General features: G+C 44.0%; 1 protein-coding gene across 5 annotated transcripts in view; it reads right to left on the reverse strand.

The window, feature by feature from the left end:
* The window catches only part of HECTD1 (HECT domain E3 ubiquitin protein ligase 1), a 4301832-nt gene that overhangs the window by 2557371 nt on the left and 1723061 nt on the right, over nucleotides 1-21400 (reverse strand). For all 5 annotated transcript variants that reach the window (XM_044073821.1, XM_044073824.1, XM_044073822.1 and 2 more), the window contains exon 16: nucleotides 5437-5760. In XM_044073821.1, coding sequence (XP_043929756.1) covers nucleotides 5437-5760 — 324 coding nt within the window. The remainder of the gene's footprint in view (nucleotides 1-5436; nucleotides 5761-21400) is intronic.

Below are 21400 nucleotides of genomic sequence, written 5' to 3' on the forward strand. Positions count from 1 at the left end.
TTTTTCAAAAAAAAAAGCTCGACTTAGCCACAGCCAATATGGAGACCTCAGACTTCCTTCGTGGCAAACGAGATCTGGGGAAGCACAATACTGCATCATGGGAAAGGGATTCAGCTACAAGCCAAGTGGAAGGCTTCAAGGTTTAGAATGAAGTTGAGTCAGAAAGTACAGTTTTGTACCTACCATAAATGTAGATGTCCGATAGGTATGCATCTGCAGTCATCACATATGGGTTGTCCTGCCTCAGGCAGCCCTTCGGTCGGCCGGATTCCAAAGTCTGGGTCCAGCGTCGGCTGATGTCGCACTTTCCCCGACGTCAGAGCGCCTGGGGTATAAAAACATCAGCCGACGCCATCTTCCTCAGTTTTTCTTGCCCCAGATGCCAGATACCCTCTAAGGAAGGCTAAATTTGGAGAGCTGCATTTAAAAATCCAAACATGCACAGTAATATAAAAACAAATACACCATAATAGATCCCCCCAGCTAGCTATAAGAGGGGTAAGTACCCAAGAAATACCACAGAGGGGAAGGAGGGAGGGTAAACCTGACTGCAGATGCATACCTATCGGACATCTACATTTATGGTAGGTACAAAACTGTACTATGTCCTTCAAGGATGCATCTGCAGTCATCACATATGGGTAGAATACCATAGCCAATCTGGGGGTGGAGGTCCTATGTAAAGGATGGTGTAGCTAAAATACCCTGCAGGACTGCCGTAGCAAAGCCTGCTCTGGATCTGGAATATAAAGGTAAATTGTAATGCTTGGCAAATGTATGCACGGAGCTCCATGTAGCAGCTTCTGAAATGTCCTTGGTAGCCACCCCTCTTAAGAAGGCTGTGGAGGTAGCTATGGCTCTCGTGGAATGAGGTCTAATGTTAGCTGGCACAGTTTTTCCATGAAAGGAGCAACAAAAACGAATGCAATTCCCTATCCATTTTGAAATTGTCTGTTTGGAAATTGCTTTTCCTTGTGTACCAGCAGCATATGCTACCAACAGCTGGTCAGTTTTTCTGTAACTTTTAGTTCTGTCCAAGTAGTAGCGCAACTGTCTGTGTATGTCCAGGGTGTGCAGAAGTTTCTCTCATTTGTTTTGTGGATTTGGAAAGAAGGTAGGCAAGTGAATAGCTTGGTTTAATGAAACCCTGGATACCACCTATGACATAAATGTGGGATTGGTTCTCAATGAAACTCTGTCCTGATGAAAAATAAGAAATGGCTGTACTGCCATTAGGGCCTGTAACTCAGATACTCTTCTTGCTGATGTTATGGCCAGAAGGAAGGCAGTCTTCCAAGACAGGAACTGTAGATCTGCAGATGCTGCTGGTTCAAAGGGAGGCAGTGTTAGTTTTTCCAACACGAAGTTAAGGTCCCAAGCAGGTAGAGGTGGTTTCCTTGGAGGATTGACGTTTTTGATCCCTCTTAGAAACAGTCTTAGGAGAGGATGAGAGAAGACAGGTGGATCAATGTTGTACTCTGCTGAAATTGCTGAAGCATGAATTTTAATGGAAGAGTAAGACAGACCATTGTGGAACATTTCTGCCAAATATTCCAGGATATGTGCCATGTTCATCACTGTCGCATCTAGGCCCTTTGTGCTGCTCCAAATGTGAAATCTTTTCCATTTTGCTGAATATGCCTTCCTTGTGGAAGGCCGGCGAGCTTCCATAATAATATCTTTCACTCTCTGGGATAGCTTATCCTGAGGAGGAGTCATGGTATTTTCCAGGCTGTTAGTTGCAAGGTTTTCAGTTTGGAATGCACAGTTTTGTAATTGTGCTGTGTCAGTAGAAGTGGCCATAGAAGAAGAGGCCATGGTTTCGTACGTGACATGCTCTTTAACAGTGGGTACCAGTGCTGTCTTGGCCAGTCCGGAGCTATCAGAATCACTTTTGGCTGCTCTGTTCTGATCTTCAGTAAAACCTTGGTCATTAATGGGAGAGGTGGAAATGCATACACTGTTAGAGTTCTCCAGCTGAAAGAGAGGGCGTCCACTTTCCATGCTTGTGGGTGGTATGTCCTTGAGCAGAATTTCTTCAGTTGATGATTGTGGGGGGAGGCAAACAGATCTATGTCCGGCCTCCCCCATGATTGCGTTATCTGTAGAAAGATGTCTGGGTGCAGCATCCATTCGTGTGCATCCATGATATTTCTGCTTAAGCTGTCCGCCAGTATATTGTCTTTCCCTGGCACAAACTGGGACTGCAGATGTAGATTGAGTTTCAAGGAAAGTTCCCATAGATTCATTGCCAGTCTGCAAAGAGGGTAGGAATGGGTGCCTCCTTGCTTGTTTATGTACCACATAACTGTGGTGTTGTCTGTCCTTATTAGTAGGTGGCCTTGATGCAGAAAGAGATTGAAGGCCTCGATTGCATGCATCACTGCCAGCATTTCCTTTTGGTTTATGTGCATGCGTAGCTCCTTTTGTGACCATAGTCCTTGAATACATCTGCCCTCCATGTGTGCTCCCCAACCGTGGTCTGAAGCGTCCGTTGTAATGGTTTGGCTGGCTCTTGGCTTGCTGAAGGGCAGCCCCCTGTTCGACTGGCTGGCTGGAGCCCGCCACAAATTCCTTTTGGAGGCATGGAATGAGTGGGATCAAAGTTTCTAAGCTGTGACTGTGTTGAGTCCATAAACTCCTTAGGTACCATTGTAATTTTCTCATATGCAGCCTTGCTTGTGGGATCAGAAGAATGCAAGATGCCATGTAACCCAGGGCCTGCAGGATTTTCCTTGCAGTCAGCTGAGTTTGTCTTGTCAGATTCTTGAAGCAATCCGGTAGTTGTTTTTGTTTTTCTTCTGTGAGAAAGGCCATTTGGGTGGTTGTGTCTAGATCCGCACCCAGAAAAGTTATTCTTTGGGATGGAACAAGTCTTGATTTGTGGATGTTGACTGTATATCCCAAGGCCTGTAGTAGGTGGATGGCATAATCCAAGTCCTTTAACAAAGTTTGCTTGCTGTCCACTTGTATAAGGCAGTCGTCCAGATATGGGTAGATTTGAATCCCCTGAAGTCTGCAGTGTGCAATTACTGATGCCAGGCATTTCGTGAATACTCTGGGCGCAGTAGATAAGCCAAAGGGCAATGCTAAGAATTGATAATGCTCTGACCCTGCAAGAAATCTGAGGTGTCTTCTGCAACTTTGTCTGATAGGGACATGCAGGTATGCCTCCTTGAGGTCTACAGTCACCAGCCAAAACCCCTTGCCCAGCATGGGAAGGAGTTGCTGTAGAGTCAGCATTTTGAATTTTGGCACAATGAGGTAAGTATTTAGTGCGGACAAGTCGAGAATAGGCCTCCATTAATTTTCTTTTCTTGGAACAAGGAATAGTCTGGAGTAAAATCCTTGGCCTTGTTCTGAAAGAGGTACCTTTTCTATAGCTTTCATTTGCATTAAGTTGGAAATTTGTTTCAAAGCCTCTGCCCTCTGATTTGGTGGCAGGTCTGGCATGCCTTTTCTTTTTGGCAATGTGTGGAAATGGAACCTGTATCCTTTGTCTATTATTTGCAGTATCCATGTGTCCCTCGTAATGCTGTGCCAATTTTTTGAAAATAAAGAAAGCTTTCCGCCCAAAGGTGCTTCTAATTGAGCCCTGGTCAGCGGAGTCAAAACAAAGTCATTGAGTATGTCCTGGTGTAGCAGTTGTAGTTCCTGCACTACCTCTCTGGTTGGGAGGCTGCCATTGACGGCCTCTGTAGGAGCCTCTAGCTTGCCCTCTACCTCTGGCACGCCTATTCCTGCCTCTCTGAGATCTGTCGGAGTCCGGAAAGGACCAATTCTTAGTAGGCCAATTTCTGCTGAATCTCGGTGGTTGGACTTGCAGAAAGTCTTTGACTGTGCACAGATTTTACCTTTTCTTCAAATTTCTTTAAGACCTCTTGAGCCGTGGAACCAAATAATTTTTGCTTTTCCATAGGAGCATCCAAAAGCTTAGCTTTAACATGGTCTGGCAGAGATTGTTCCTTCAGCCAGGCATGCCTACGTATGACTGCACCTGTCATAGCTGACCTACATGAAGCTTCCAATGCATCATAACCACACTGCAAGAAATGGTTACTAACCTGCTGGGAGTTATGTACCAGATCCTGAAGGGATATGCGATCAAGGGGTTCAGAAGAAGACAGTTTCTTATGCAATTCATCTAACAAATACTCTTGGTACTGTATCATATGAAATTGACAATTTAATGCCCTCATGGAAAGAGTTGCAGAAGTATACACTTTCTTACCCCATCTCTCTAAAGCTCTGGACTCCCTCTCAGAGGGTAGAGGATTCTGAGGTCTCTGAGAGGTAACCTTGGGAGGCAAAGCTTTAGAAAGTTTAGCAGCTTTAGCCCTAGAGAAAGCCTTAATGGACATGGATGCAGGAGGTCTGGCTGCACCACGTGCAGGAGTAGACTTGTCTAAAGGAATGGTGTCGGAAGGTTCCTGGACACCAGTTTCAGAAGGTAATTCAATAACCGACTCGGCCGGGGCCTCCGGGGCCGAGATAGTCGGTTGTGCAGTTTCGGTAATCGGAAGTTCCAAGGACTCTGTTTCAGCTGAGACCGAGACACTCGCGGTAGGCCTGACCGTGGTTTCAGTCGAAACTGCGACCCGTGTGTGTCGGTCCTTGCCCTTCCGTTTCTTAACTAAATGCGAAGTCGGAGTCTCCGACGGCATCTTGTAAGCAAAACTAGCCCCAAAGAATTCCTCTGCAAACTCTGACCGACGTCTAAGAGTTCGTTGGTTGAAGGAAGCACAGGCTGAACAGGCCGAGACGTAGTGGTCTGGGCCTAGGCAGGGGAGGCAGTAAGAGTGGAAATCCTTATGAGGTATTTGTTTCCCACAAGCTAAACAATTATTAACTTTATCTGACATCGGCTGAGGCAAGAAAGAGTCCCCAACGGGGTACTTAGGTTTTTCGAAGTCTTCGGTAGCTGAATCACAGGAGCTGGCCGACCGGCACTTGCGAACTGCTTCTGCTTCGGGCACCACGCGGCAAGAAAGACTGGGGAAAATGGCATCGGCTGATGCTTTTATACCCCAGACGCTCTGACGTAGGGGAAAGTGCGACATCAGCCGAGGCCAGACCCAGACTTTGGAATCCGGACGACCGAAGGACTGCCTGAGGCAGGACAACCCATATGTGATGACTGCAGATGCATCAATGAAGGACATCACAGGAGTTCCATTTATATGTAGCAAATAACTTTACAATGTGCATATGCTGAATTAGGTAGTAAAATCACCTGCACCTTTGTAATATTATCAGTCTGCAATAAAAACTTAATGAAACAGACATTTTTAAGATGTGAATTTGCCCTTAATATTGCTCAAATTCTGTGAAAAACATATCTCTCAAAATACAATACAAATTTGAGTTTCAGTAAAACTAATTTAGAAAACTTCCACAAAACAAATACATTGATCTCAAAGATGTGGCATCACATACCCTGGTTCATTAAGGCTACTGTCATCAGCATGAGTGTATAAAGTTGTCCAGTTCTGCCCATCCTTGGAGACTTGAAACACCCAGTTTCGTAGAGCAGATCGTCCATAGCCACGAGCATGCCTCAAAGTATATGCAGATGGGATTATCCACAAGCCAAGATCAATAGCAAACCAAGCATTTTTATCATCATTGGTGTGACAATTAAGAGCCGAACTATCCCGGCTCAAAATATCTTCCAATCGTCCATAAGGCAAGTTCCTCCCTTCTGAAGATGTAACCACTACCAGGCCATAAGCTGCAGGATTTACCCATTCATATGCAGTTCTGGTAAAACAAAAGAAAGTAATATCTGCATGAACTATTCCAGCATCGTTTTAAGGTCAGTGGGAATGCAAAAATAAAAATTACACTGTTAACCAAAATTAAGTCCAATAACATGCCTATGTATATTAAAAAAAAAAAAACTTGGGGGGGGAGATGCACTGTTGTGTCAACATCAGACAGACAAAGGTGTTCAAATTACAAGTTAAGTTCTTCAAGAACTTACAATCTGACTGAGGTTTAGTGAAAATGGACATCTGCCCTCTGGCCTATTTTCTTTTTTTTTTCCAGTATTCAGTATCAAGGAAGGAACCAAGGAACTTTCAACTGCAGCCACCTCCAACTGGTATCAAGGATAGGTAGGATTTTCTCTCTGATGTTTCTGGGTGTTAGAGCAGAAACTCTGGCACCTACAAAAGTGCTTTTCATCACATTCCTCATACAGACAACACTGTGGGTAAGAGGCTCACTTGACAGCCACGTGGAAAAAAATCTTATGCACTCACCATAATGTTTCATCATTTTCATTCTTCCTCAATTCTTGATTCAGACTCGGCTGCTTCCACTAGCTCATGGATCACTGAAAGCTCTCGAGTGCCACCCTTTTCCATAATGCCCTAGTCCCTAACTTACTTCAGTTCATGTTTGCTGCCCCTTAAATCTGTAGAGCACTGCAAAAAAAAAAGGGAGGGGATTGGTGGGGGCAGGTAGTTGAGGAAAAATGAAATGGACAACATGGTTGGAATATTATGGTGAGTACATAACTTCTTTATCAGATGTTGTCAATTTTCACTCATTCGACTCTTGGGAGAGAGTCCCCAGCTACCCAACTCCCAGGTGGACTCTAAGGAAGGATATTCCTGAGTACCACTGAACCAAAAGCTTCTCTTCCTCTAGAGATGAGATCTAATTTGTAATGAGTAATAAAGGTATGAGGATTGGCCCAAGTTGTGGCTGCACAAATATTGTCTAGTGAAGATCTACACAAAAGAACTGAAGTCGTAGGTATATATCTTATAGAATGTGCACTGGGTGGTTTGGGTAATGACCTGTCCAATTTATTACAAAGTTAATGCAGTCAAATCAACCATTTTAGACGCTGTTACTTTAGAGAATAACTTGTCCAGTTTTAAATCCAAAAAAAATACGAACAGTTCCGTTTTCTAAGATGTTTAGTTCTGTGCATGTAAAAACGCAATTCTCTGTGAAGATCCAATAGATAACACATATACTCTCTCCTTTACCTGAAAAATTTGGAAGGAAAACTGGTAGTTTGATTGATACTCGATTCTGACACCAGCTAAGGAAGGAAAGGAAAGGTTGGTTTATAATGTAACTCTGTCTTTATGGAAAATACAATAAGGAGGCTTAGAAGACAAGGTCTGTAATTCAGAAACCCTTTTGGCAGAAGTAACTATTACTAAAAGGATATTTTTCCAATTTAAATATTTCAGTTCTGTCATAGCTGAAGGTTCAAATGGACAAGGAGTTAGAGCTTTCAAATCTACATTTAAATCCTAAGGGGGAGTAGGATCTTTAATAGGAGGTCTAAGGAGAAAAGTTCCTCCTATAAACGCTACATAAAGTTTGGAAGATGCGAGAGATGGATTATTTATTCCAACATGAACGCTGGAAATGGCTGCTAACTGCACTTTTACTATAGAAGAGCTAGCTCCTTCACTGAAGACTGATGACAGAAATTCAAGAACTTTAGAGTTAGTAGAAAAGGGGTCTAATCATTTCTGTTGTAACAAAAATACAAATATTTTCCATTTGCTCTTGTAAAGTTTTCTGGTGGAAGCTTTGTGGGATAAAAGAATAAGATGGACCATGGAGGAGAGCCTGGGCTGTCTAGCAAAGAATGGAAGTGGAGAAACCATGCAGTCAACTTTAGGCCCAGATTGCCTGGATGAATCGAGTCTGTCAGGTGAGACAGCAGATTTGTAATTGGATCCAAGGAGGACAAAGAAGATGAAGCCAAAGAAACAGAAACCAAATCTGACTAGGTCAATAAGCGGCAATGAGTATTACTGTACTCTTCAATCAAGATGTTTTCTGAAGAAACTTGGGAATTAGTAGTAATGGGGGATAAGCATAAAGGAGACTGGTGGGTCAGTCATTAAGTACAGCATCTCTTGGCGACTCCCCTGGTGGGGGAACGAGGGCAACGAACCTGGTGTATTTGTTGTTGAGAGGGGATGCAAAAAGTTCTCAGCACGGTTAACCTCATCGACAGAAAATTCTCTCTGCCACCTTCATACTCAGAGACCACTCATATGGACCTGCTTAACTTGTCTGCAATCACGCTGGACTTCCGCGGAATGTACACTGCTATCAAAAACGGACTGCATTAGATCACCCACTGTCACACTCAGTTTCTCGACACAGGGCATAAGATTTGGTTCCCCCTTATTTGTTGATGTACCAGACCATCAACATTCTGTTTGAACTGCAGTAGTCCCAGTGAGGAAAGAGTCTTGGAAGGCCTGCTACACTAGGACAGCTCTCATCTCCTGGACATGGATATGCGTGTGTTGTCCTCTTCATTGGACTATGCACCTTGGAGTGTCCTTCCCAGAAAATGCCCCCCACCCAATCTGGGAGGCATCTGTGGTCACTAAAGCTTTGGGCTGGGGAAAAACAAAGGAACAACCTTCCTGCACTTGACATGACTGCAGCCACCAAAGGAGATGTATTTTGCAAACTTGAATTATCTTTATCTGACTGAACAGAAGGTAGTAAAGAAAGTATCACTGAGTGGCTAATGTCCACTGAAGTTTTCCCATTGGCATTCTCATCAACAGATCTATCCTAGAATCCTATGTAAACTCCATCTGGAAAAAAGCCTACACAAAGGCAGTAACACCACCATCTTTAATTTCTGTCCCACAGCCATACTACCACCCAGTCTATTAAAATAATGAAAAAATTCATTCAAACCCAACTTATTAATTATCTAATCCAAAACCAACTCCTTTCCACTACTCAACACACTTTCCAGCCTAGACACAGTACCACACTACTGCTGCTCTATCCTTGAACACTGTTAACCATGATTGTAATGAAGGTAAACTTGTCTTTGCACTCTTCCTAGATCTCTCAAAGGCCTTTGATACCATCTCCCATTCTCTCCTCCTTTCAAAGCTATCACACTTGGGCATGTCTACTCCTATCCTAGACTGGTTTACCAACTATCTTATAAAGAGACAACAATCTACCAAATAGCTACACTCTCTCTCATCTTTTCTCACTACTTCCACTGGAGTTCCCCAAAGATCCATCTTAGGGGCCTCTTCTCTTTAGCATTTTCATTAACTTTCACTCTGCGCTCTCTCGTGGTTCTGTAGTTCAATATGCAGATGACTCTACAATTATCTACTCTGCCACCTAAGAATCAGAATTTATGACTAAGACCCAAAACACTTTCTCTACAAACAAACTCTGGATGACCAACAATCATCTTGCCCTTAACCCTATTATAAAAAAACAAAGCTCATTCTAGCTCATTTATCTTCACCTGGCACAAAAACAACTAATACTGAAAGTGCATAGTATGTATAACTTGTCTGCGCAAACATTTTTTTCTCTCGTTTGTATTTACTGTACCATGAGTCACAAAAAAAAAAAAAAAACAAAAGCAAATAAAGGTAAAATATGGTACCTTGACAACAGTACCAGGATGACTAGCGCTGACATGGACCCTAAAGCTTGGAGGGTTAATTGAGCTGAGAAAAGAGAGTTTTGGAGGATTTTCCTGACCTGAAACTCAATAGTCTGAATTCCTGTCAAAGGGAGAGAGGCTGTTTGCATGATTATGTTGAAAGAGGCGCCGATGAATTACAATGTCTGTGTTGGTTGCAGATGAGATTTGTTGTAACTGACTGAAACACCCAGATTTGATCATATTTCAAGTACGTAATCTCAGGCTTATATCAGTTGATGTCTGGTTGAAGTGGCGATGAGTCAGTAGTCTAAATACAGAAAAACTTGGAATCCTTGCAAGATCAAGTGAGTTGTCACTACTGCCGAACAACTGAAGAACACCCTGGGGGTTGTGGTGAAACCAAAGGGCAGAGCTCTGAATTAGTAATGACTGGCTCCCACCCGGAAGCACAGGTATCTATTGGAGCATCTATTCATCTTTATATGGTGGCATGCATCCTGAAGATCTATCGAGCAGACCCAATCATCCTGGTGCAGAAAAGGCAGAATGAACTGAATCATGATCATCCAAAACTGTGTGTATTGAACTGACTAATTTAGGTTAAGATGCAAAATTGGTCTCCAGTCCCCTGTTTTTTTTTTGCCGCTAAAAGTTAGACTCTTTCTGGTCAGGGGAACCTCTTGGATGACTTTTTTTCTACCAGCGTCATTATTTCTACTGCTGCTACTGCCTCCCTCTGACTGGATGAAACATCGGGAATTTTCTTGGAAACCAAAGGGGGTAGATGGGAAAATGGCATGATATAACCTCTGGATATTATCCTCAGCACTTTACACCCTTGAATCTTTTATAATTTATCACAATAGACACCCCATGCTCGCCTCCAGAGATGGATAATCAGGCGTCCCTTTCAGGAGTGCTGGTAGGATCTGTCAGAGAAAGAATCTCTCAATCCTTAATTCTGTGGACCACCTCTGCCATAAGGATGGTGCCTTTCACTCGAGTTCCTCGCCTCTGCCTCTGGGGAAGCATCTACACGTGGATCTTGGAAAGGACCCTGGGATTTCGTGAACCACATCTTTTGGGCACGTCATTGATTCGTAGAAATGGTTCGTTGAAGGGTTGAAAAACGTACGCCCACAGCAGACAGGAATTTTTTTAACAGGTGTGAGCAGGAAAGTGCGTCTTTCACTCTGGGGCCAAGTAAGGAACTTCCAGTGAGCACTGATGAAGGAAACTCCGAAGGGTTCTTCAAAGTCACACAAATGCATACAGGCATACCTCCTGATGGAAATACCTGAGCCTACACCCATGAGGCACCTTCGGCTGCATGAGAGATGAGCCTCATGGACGAACTGAAAATGGCCTGAAGGGGAGTCAACTGCAAGGCGACAGTGCTCTCTGCCTAAGAGGATACAGTCCCTGAGAGGGATTTCATAAGTTCTTTAATCAAGTCCCTCTACAGTCTTGTGAGGTGTGCCAGATAATTCAATGACTGAAGAATAAAGATTGCTGAAACATTAACATGCTTGCCAAATTTGTCCATCTCCCTCGACCCCCTGTTGGGGGGGGGGGGGGTTGGGTGGGTGGGGGGTAGGCAGAGGAACCCTGTTCTGCTAGTTCTTTCTCTGTGGCTACTGCTACAACGATGGTATCAACCGGTACTCCTTTGCTCCAAAAGAATCTGTCTTCAGGTGGTGCCAGGATCTTGTCTGGTCTTTTGGATAATGGTTCAACGGTATCAGGCTCCTTCCACACATACCAAAAGATGAAATCAATAGGCACATCAACAGGCAGAGTTACCCAGGAGGTAGATGGGCCACCACCAAAAGCCTCCAAGAATACAAACTCCTCTTCAGGGGATCAACCACTGCTTCGCTTTAGGAGTTCCAAAATGTCTCCAAATGACATGACTTTGGGTGATGATCTTGGGGACCCTTCCCCCTTCATCAAAGTAAGCATCTTCTGTGACTGATTCTTGAGGAGAGTCCAGGTGTCTCCATTCAGCACTTTTTTTTGGGAACTTCTTTGGTGGGATGCCCCAGAGAAGTGTTGGAAGAATTCAGTATACCCTACTGGGTATTCTAGTGACTAACTTGGGTTGGCTGTCCCTGAAGTAAAGGATGGTTGAGGATGAAGATGTAGAAACAAATGGGTTAGTGAGACTAGAACCAAAGAAAGTGGAGAAGTTGCAGATCTAGGAATAGAAAAAGCTCTCTCCAATGCTTCAAACGTGAAATGCCTCAGAGAAGCCAACAGCTGGCTCCGAAAAGCCATACTTGCACGCAGCAAGTTCGCTCCTTCCCATAGACAAAGCACTCAAAAAGTACAGTTCTGTACACTTACCATAAATGTACATGTTCGAGTGCATTCACTGTTGCAGTCATCAAATTTATGTTATCTGCTTGCAGTAGCCCTCAGTCGGCCTGATTAATAAAGTCTTGGGTCCTGCATCGGTTGCTGTCTCTTCTTCCGTGACATCAGGTCGTCAGGGGTATAAAACATACAGCCAACACCATTACATCAGTTTTTCGTGCCCCAGATGACAGGTGCCCCCCTAATGGGAAGCAAGTAAATATATAAATATACAAGGTTATACCTCCAACAAAAAAGCAAATACACCAAAAAGCTTTTAAGCATAGTAAAGGAGAGTACACGTACAGCTAAAAGAAGTCAGGGGGCTGGAGGGAGGGCAACCAGGACTGCAACAGTGAAAACACTCGAAAATCTACATTTATGAGTGTACACAACTGTACTATGTTCTTCGTGCTTCACTGTTGCAGTCATCACATTTGGGTAGCTTTGATAGCATTAGGACCAGCTATAAGGCCCTGCAAGACTGCTATGGCAAAGCCAGCTCTGGATTTAGAGAAAATTGGCAAATGATAATGACTGGTGAAAGTATGCAGAGAACACTCCAGGTAGCAGCTTCTAGGATGTCCCTGGTAGGGACACCACTGAGAAAGGCTGTGGAGATAGATGCAGCCCTGGTTGAGTGGGGTCTGATCCCCTGTGGGATAGGTTTTCCATGGTGCTTACATCAGAAATTAATGCAATGGCCTATCCATTTAGAAATGGTTTGCTTTGAAGTAGCCTTATCCTCTGTCCCTGCAGCAAATGGCACCAGCAGTTGTTCAGATTTTCAGATTTCCTTTGAGGTTTAGTCCTGTCCAAGTAGAATCTAAGTTGTCTGTACACATCTAAGTGGTGCAGTATCCGCTCCCCTTTGTTCTGTGGATTAGGAAAGAAGGTTGGCAAATGAATGGACTGATTAAGGGCCACACTGGATACCACCTTGGACATGAAGGAGGAATTGGTTCTGACGGACACCCTGTCCACATGAAAGATGATGAAAGGCTCCACTGCCATAAGGGCCTGTAATTCAGATACCCTTCTTGCTGAAGTGATTGTTAAAAGGAAAGCTGTTTTCCAAGAAGGAATTTTAAATCTGCAGTTGCAGCTGGCTCAAAAGGAGGGAGAGTGAGATTCTCCAATACAAAGTTAAGGTCCCAGGATGGAGTTGGAGCTCTCCTGGGTGGTCTTAAAATTTTGGCCCCTCTGAAGAACTGCTTGAGCAGTGGATGATAGAAGAGGAGAGGTTGTGTTATAATGAGCTGAAATGGCTTAGGCATGAATTTTGATGGAGGAAAAAGACAAGCCTTTGTAAAGCATCTCAGTTAAGTATTGTAAAATATGAGGTAAATTGGGCAATACTGTGCTCATCCCATGAGATTGGTTCCAGGCACAGAATCTTTTCCATTTTTCAGCATAAGATTTTCTAGTACTAGTCCTCTTTGCCTCTAAAATGATAGCCATCACTGGTTTACTGAGGGATGGTAATTAGACAGGCTGCTAGGTTCAGTGTTTGAAAGTGAGGGTGCAGAATCTGGTTCTCCTGCTGAGACAAAAAGGTTGGTGTCTGAGGCAGGTGCCATGGGGCGAACAGTGACACTGCGCAAGAGGGGCTACCAGTGTTGGCATGGCCAGTCTGCTGCAATCAAAATCGGCCTTGGTTTGTCCTGTTTGATCTTCAGTAGTACTTTGGAGAGCAGAGGCAGAGGAGAAAAGGCATAAACTGATATGTTTTTCCAGCTGAAGGACAGAACATCTACTTTCCAAGCTTGTTTGTGGGGAGTCCTTGTGCAAAATTTGTCCAACTGATAGTTCTGGGGGGAGGTAAACAGGTCTATATCTGGGCTCCCCCATCTGTTTGTCAAGATGCAGAAAATCCTTGGTTCCAGTTTCCACTCGGGTGGGTCCATGAGGTTTCTGCTTAGTCCGTCTGCCAGTGCATTTAGTTTTCCTGGCAGGAATTGAGCTTGTAGATGCACTTGGTAGCTAAAGGCTGTGTTCCACAAAGCCATGGCTAGTCTGCAGAAAGGGTAAGAATGGATAACCCCATGCTTATGTACCACATAACAGTGGTGTTGTCAGTCTTTACCATTAATTGTCCTGGAAGAATGTGGTCCTTGAAGGCTGTCAGAGCATTCTGTACAGCTAACATTTCTTTTTGATTGACATGCAGATGCATTTGACTTGGGTTCCATTTGCCCTGAATGCACTTCCCTGCCAGGTGAGCCCCCCATGCACAGTCTGATGCGTCTGTTAGGGTTTGGGCAGTAGGGGGTAGTGTGAATGGCAGCCCCTTGTTTTGGTGGTAGGCCTCTGCCCACCAAAGGAACTCTAGGCGTAGGCAAGGTATGACAAGAATCATTGCTTTTAGATCCTGAGAATGCTGACACCCATAGGCTTTTTAGATACCATTATAGTTTCCTCTTATGCAGTATTGCATATGGAATTAGGGTAATGCAGGTGGCCATGAACCCCAAATGCTTGCAGTATTTGCATTGCAGACAGCAGGGATTTTGTGGTCACTTGTTTGAAGTAAGTTACCAAATGAATTTGCTTTTCTGGCGTAAGGAAAGCTACCTGGGCAGTTGTATTCAAGCTTGCACCTAGGAATGTAATCTGTTGAGAGGGTACCAGTTGCGATTTCTTTTCGTTTATGGTGTACCCTAGACAAGTTAGAACCCTTTTTTACAAACGCCAGGTGTTTTATAAGTATGGCCTGGCTTTCTGCCTGAATTAGACAATCGTCCAAGTATGGATATATTTGAATATTTCTTTGCCTGCAAAATGCAATTACTGGAGCCAGGCACTTTGTGAATACCCTGGGCGCAGTAGACAAGCCAAAAGGCATTGCAGAGAAAAAGAAGTTATGTACCAACCATAACATTCCATGTTAGTTGTCTTCATCTCTCCTTCCTTCTTGCTGGTTGGGATCGAAGCCGATCCTCGGCTCCGACTCGGCCATCTTCTATAGCTCGAGAGCTGTTTACCGGCTCAAGGCTACCCCTTATCCCATGATGCCTAGCGCTAGCTACCCAGATCTCATTTGTAATAGCCAACCCCAGACTTAGCCAGAGAACCAACCTGCCCAAGAAACAGGTTGAGCATACCTATCATACTCTCTAAGTCAGTAGAGAAAACAAACCAGAGAACTCTCAGCCAGTGAAACCAAAACTCCTCTCGATCCAATAGGACAGGGGGATGGAGGGTGGGACGCAAGAAGGAAGGCGAGATGAAGACAACTAACATGGAACGTTATGGTAGGTACATAAGTTCTTTATGTTAAGTTGCCTATCTCGCCTTCGTTCTTGCTGGTTGGGACAGCATCTCTAGCACCTACAATCCTGGGCGGCTCATTGGAACAGACGCTTCAGAACAGTGGAACCAAAGTCAGCTCTGCTCCTGGAGACCATATCTAATTTGTAATGAGAAATAAAAGTATGAGGATTTGCCCATGTGGCAGCTGCACAAATGGAATCCATGGGCAACCTAGATTGGAAGGCTACAGAGGTGGCCAAAGCCCTAGTAGAATGACCTTTCGATTTGATAGGAAATTCTTTGTTTCTCAATTGATAAATGAAGGTAATAATGTGAGACAACCACCTGGATATGGTCACTTTGGAAAATGGGAGACCTTGTTTGCCTAGAGCATAGGAAAGAAATAGTTGGTCCAACTTCCTTGTATCCTTGGTCCAGTGCAAGTAAAAACACAATTGTCTGTGAACGTCCAATTGGTGTAATTTGTATTCTGCCTTGTTGGTGAGGTTAGGGAAAAACACAGGAAGGTCTATAGATTTGTTGAAAATATTTTCTGAGCAGACTTTCGGAAGGAAAGATGGATTAGTCCTCAGAGCAACCCTGTCCTTATGAAAAACCAGGTATGGAGGACGAACACATAGTGCCTGAAGTTCAGAGATGCATCTGGCTGATGTAATAGCTACCAGAAATAGTGTTTTCCAAGATAGAAATTTAATTGAGCAGGACGCTGCAGGTTCAAAGGGGGGTATAATTAAAGAGGTTAGTACCAAATTAAGGTCCCAAGGAGGAGGGGGCAGGGATCTCTCACTGGAGGTCTAAGGAGAGTAGTCCCTCTTAGAAAGGCTTTACAGAACTTATGAGACATAATGTTTGAATTAGACAATCCAACATGAAAGTTAGAAATGGACGCCAACTGAACCCTGATTGTAGCAGAAGCGGACACAGTATGAAAGAGTTGTGCTAGGAACTCCAACATTTCGTTGACTGGGGCTGAAAAGGGATCTATGTTCCTACCCTCTGCCCAACAAGAAAAACGTTTCCATTTACTAGCATAGGTTTTTCTAGTCGTGGACTTGAGAGGAGACAATCTCACGCACGGCCGGGGATATGCTGAGAAGCCTGGCTAGGGTTGGAAGTGGAGCAACCAAGCTGTGAGATGGAGTGTTTGGAGGGACTGATGCATCCCGCCCGACTGATGAATCAGTAGGTCTGGAAATGGATCCAGAGTTCAGGGTTGCTCGAGAAAGTAATAATACAGGAACGGAAACCATATCTGTCGAGGCCAGTAGGGAGCAATGATGATCATTTTGCAACCCAGCAATATAGCTTTCTGTATGAGCTTCGGTATCAGGGGAAACCGAGGGAAGGCATAAAGAATTCCCTGAGGCCAATCGTGGACTACAGCATCTCTGGGAGAGTGACCTGGAAGCGGAAGAAGGGAGAAGTAGTTGCTGCATTTGCTGTTGAAGGGGGTGGCAAAAAGATCGCAGCAAGGTTGTCGCCATTTGCAGAAGATCAGATACGCAACTACCCGATTCAGAGACCACTCGTGAGGCATGAGAATAGCTCTGCTGGGCCTGTCCGCTATGACATTGGACCTCCCAGGGACGTGTGTCACAATCAGAAATCGTTGGGAGGAAATCGCCCACTGCCAGAGTCTGAGTGCTTCTCGACAAAGGATAGGACCTGGTTCCACCCTGCTTGCTGATGTACCACACCACTGACATGTTGTCCGTTTGAACTGCAATGGTCCCTGAAGAGCTTGCAACGCTAGGAGCACGGCTCTCATTTCTAGGACGTTTATAGTCAGATGGTACTTGTGAGGCTGCCAAGTGCCTTGGACTGTCCTGCCCTGATAATGCCCCCCACACCCTATCAGGGAGGCATCTGTGGTCACTGTGGCAATCAGAGGGGGCTGAATGAAGGGTCAGCCCTGAGACACTAGTAGGGAGACCATCCACCAGGAAAGGTGCCTTTTGCATGCTTCTGTAATCATGATCATGTGAGACATGGGCAGCTGTTGGAAGGACCACTGTGTGGACAGAATCCACTGAAGGATTCTCATGTAAAAGCGGGCCAGAGGGATCAGAAGAATTGCCGCTGCCATGGAACCCACGGTTTGAAGGATGAACCTGACTTGGATCCTTTTGCTCTGCATCAAAATGTGTACTTGCTGGCGAATTGTAGACAACCTGTCTGGCGGTAGCCTTGCGCACATGTTTCTTGGTCTAATTCTGCTCCTATATAGGTGATAGAATGACAGGGCAACAAGGCAGACTTTTCGAAGTTTATTGTGTTGCCTGAGAGCAGATTGTGATTGTGTAGTCCCCCTGGCTTGCAGAAGTTGATGCCTGGTAGTAGCAGTGAGGAGCAAGTAGTCTAGATATGGAAACACCTGGAATCCTTGACGTCTCAGGTGAGCAGTGACCACTATCATACATTTGGCGAACACCCTGGGCGCTGTGGTGAGACCAAAGGGCAAAGCTCTGAATTGGTAATGACTGGCTCCCAGCCAGAAGCGAAGGAATCTCCTGGAGCACCTGTCCATTCTGATGTGATAGTACGCATCCTGAAGATTTGTAGAGCACATCCAATTGTCCTGACCCAGAAAGGGTAGAATGGACTGTAGTGTGACCATCCAAAACTTTGTTCATTGAACAGACTTGTTTAGTCTGCCGAGATCCAGAATCGGTATCCAGTCCCCTGACTTTTTTGGTACCAAAAAGAACCTTGAGTAAGTTCCGGATCCGTGTTGGTCTGCCGGGACTTCCTGGGTGACTTTTTTTCTAGCAGTTTGGAAACTTCTATAACTCCTTGGTCCCTCAGATTGGGTGGAACATCTGGAAGGGATTTGCTTGAAGGTAGGGGAGGTTGAGAGAAGGCAATTTTGTAACCTCCGGATATAACTGACTGTACCCATTTGTCTTGCGTTAATTTTTGCCAGGCTCTTGGGTACAGAGAAAGACTTCCCCCAACTGCCTCCAGAGGCGGGCAGCCGAGCAACCCTTTAAGGATGTTGAAAGGGCTTCTCAGAGAAAGATTCTCTGTTGCCCTGGTTCTGCGGACCCCCTCTGCCAAGGGGGCGGCATCTTATTTCCCCCTCTGCCCCTGGAGGAAAAATCGCTACGTGTGTCAGGCGAGGCTCCCTGGGATTTTCGGAACCACATTTTACCACTCTTCTGACCCCTGGGGAATGGTCTGGAAAGAGTGGAAAAACGGAGTCCCACAGCAGAGAGAGTCTTGCCTTCTTGCTCACACCTAGTCAAAGTGTCTTTCACCTGTGGTCCAAAAAGAAAGGAACCATCAAAGGGGGTGTTGGTGAATGACGCTCTAAAGGGTTCCACAAAATTACACAGCCACATCCAGGCATGTCTCCTAAGGACCACACCCGTACCTGCGACTCTACTCGCACCATCGGCTGCATAGGAAATAAGCCTCATTTAGGAGTTGACTACTGAATTAAGAGTCACCAGCTGGGAAGCCACTTTAGCTTGAGCCCCCTCAGTTGACTGATTCAGCCATTTTGATCATTTGTTTTTTAGGCATAGGGGCCTGAACATGTAGCCTGGGCGTCATTTTTTTTCGACAGATAGAGATTTAGGCCTTAGTATTGCAGGTGGAGTTGGTCTGATATGCAAGTCTGTAGGCCTGAATACACCCTCAGAAGCCAGTGCCTGCACAGCGGCTCTGGCCCCATCCAAGGTAGAGACATCTGCGGGTTCCATAGTTGAAGTATCTCGCGGCATACCGGATTCCGAATGGGTCTCAGTGGAGGCATGCGAGTCAGAAGTAGCAGGTATCAGGGGCTGCAAAAACACCTCACTGAGTACCGGCGAACTGGCAACTGGCTTAGAAGTGTCGTAGTCAGTTTTGGACCTTAACGGCCTGTTTCTGTCTTTATCTTTGTGTTTTTTCGAAATTCCAATAGTCGGATGGCTAACCGACATCATTTCTGGATAATTAAACAGAGTACCGAAATATTTAGAGGCAAAAATATACAAACAACGGATAGTCCGCTAATTAAATAAAGCACAAAACCGACAGCAAGGGACGTCGTGGTCAAGGCCTAGGCAAGGAATACAGTACAGATGAAAATCTTTATGAGGTATTTGCTTTCCACAAGTAATGCAATTATTAACTTTTACTGACATCGGTAAGGAGCAAGAAAAAGTTTCCCCAACGGGGTACTTAGCTTTAAGTTGAAGACTTTGGTTCTGAAACTCGAAAATGAAAATTTCAGGAGTCGGCCAACCAGCACTTGCGAACTACTTCTGCTTCGGGCACCGCACGGCAAGAAAGACTGATGTAATGGCGTCGTATTCATGTTTTATACCCCTGACGTCATGGAAGAAGGGACAGCAACCGACGCAGGACCCAAGACTTTGTTAATCAGGCTGTCTGAGGGCAACCTGCCAGCAGATTACCCAAATGTAATGACTGAAACAGTGAAACACAAAGAACATCAGATAATTCATGCAACAGAAATGGCCAAGTACAATGTCCTTCAGAAAAGTTACTGTTTACACAATCCAGTACTGCTTAAGAGTTGGTCTTAATATTCAGCAACATTTTCCTAACATTTATTTATTTATTTTATTTTACATTTGTTGACCGGGCTAGACAAGCTGGACATATATCCGTTTACAGTCGAGGCCCGGGGAGAAAAGCTCCAGAACAGGCAAGCAACAATTATATATCACAAAAAAAATTAATATGCACAAAAATATACAAGTTGAAAAAGAGAAAATTGCAAAAAGAATCTAAAAATACATTAAAAGTAGAAATAAAATAAGAAAAAACAATAAAAGCATGGTACTATAGTTAGACTAATAAAACAGAATGAAACAATGTAGGAATACGTTACAAAAAGATTATTAGTAAGGCATAGTTCTAAGAAGTGACTCTCAGCAATTGAAAGTGTAGGTTAGGATCTCAGTAAGGGAGGAAGAGGAAGAATAGGTGTATGGAGACATGTTTTCAGTCGGGGTTAGTACAAGGACATAACCATTGAGTTTTAAGATGTTCTTTGATATGTTTTTTGAAAAGAGTAGTAGAGTCTTGATTAGTTAATTCTTGAGGGAGTTGATTCCAGTTTTTACCTATGGAATTTGAAAATAATGCGTCACCAGCTTTATTGTGCGATTTAGTAACAGATACTAGTAGTTTATTGGCAGAGCGAAGTGTGGCTAGGTTTTTATAAGGTGAAATTAGTTTTGTCAGGCTAGGAGTATCATCAGGGTAGTAAAGTGTCTTATGAATGATGAGTAATTGTTGGTAGAGTAAGTGGTTATTTAGCTCTAGCCAATTTAGTTGTTTGAGGTTGAGACAGTGGTAAGTTCTGAGGGGAGTAGAAGTAATGAATCTTGCTATACTGTGATAGCAGGTAGAGAGTTTGGAAATGTTGTTTTTAGATAAGTTAGTGTATAAAGCTGAGGCATAAAAGAGGGTGGAGATCATGTGAGTTTGAGCAATGGTTTTTCTCGCTACTGGGGAAAGGAAGGGTTTAATTCTGTAGAGCAGCCCAACTTTTTTATTTACAGCTTTAATAGTAGAGTTAATATGGTCATCAAAGTTAAGACGGTTGTCAATGGTTACACCTAACAGTTGAGTGGTCATATCAGGGTTAATACAGGTAGAATTATTTGAGGAGATAGTGAAAAATGGTGTGGGAGATTTATTGGTAGGAGTAAAGAGAAGAAGCTTAGTTTTTTTGGGGTTAAGGAGGAGGCAGTGTTGCATAAACCATTTTTCAACGTTTTGGAAAACTGTTTGGGTGATGGACTGAAGGGAGGAAACATTTTTAGCAGTGCAGATCAAAGTAGAGTCGTCAGCATATTGAATACAAGTAGCTTGTGGCACATTAAAGTGTAGGTCATTAATAAATAATGAGAAAAGAAGGGGACCTAAGATTGATCCTTGTGGAACACCAATATTTACTGGGGTTAAGGATGATAGGTTGTTATCCCACAGCACTGCTTGTTGCCTGTTATTGAGATAGCTCCTAAACCACTGTAGAGAGTGTGAGCTAAGAGAAAAGAGATTGAGTTTGTGAAGTATATTATGGTTAACCATGCCAAAGGCTTTTGATAGGTCTATGAATAGAGCGGAGGAGAAACGATTATTGTTTCGATTATTATTTATGGAGTCAGAGAAGGAAAGGAGGGCAGTTGTAGTACTATGGAAAGGCCTGAAACCATGTTGACAGTCAGCTAGAAGTTTGTTTTGAAGAAGGTAGTTGAGAAATTGTTTGTGTATACATCTTTCCATAATTTTAGCTAATGGGGAGAGTAAAGCAATAGGGCGAAAGTTGGAGAGCACAGTAGAAGAGCCCCCTTTATGTAGAGAAATTATGTGCGATATTTTCCATATGGT

The sequence above is a fragment of the Protopterus annectens genome, chromosome 6.part0 (genome assembly GCF_019279795.1).
Source record: "Protopterus annectens isolate FY-2018-M chromosome 6.part0, PAN1.0, whole genome shotgun sequence".
Lineage (NCBI taxonomy): Eukaryota > Metazoa > Chordata > Ceratodontiformes > Protopteridae > Protopterus > Protopterus annectens.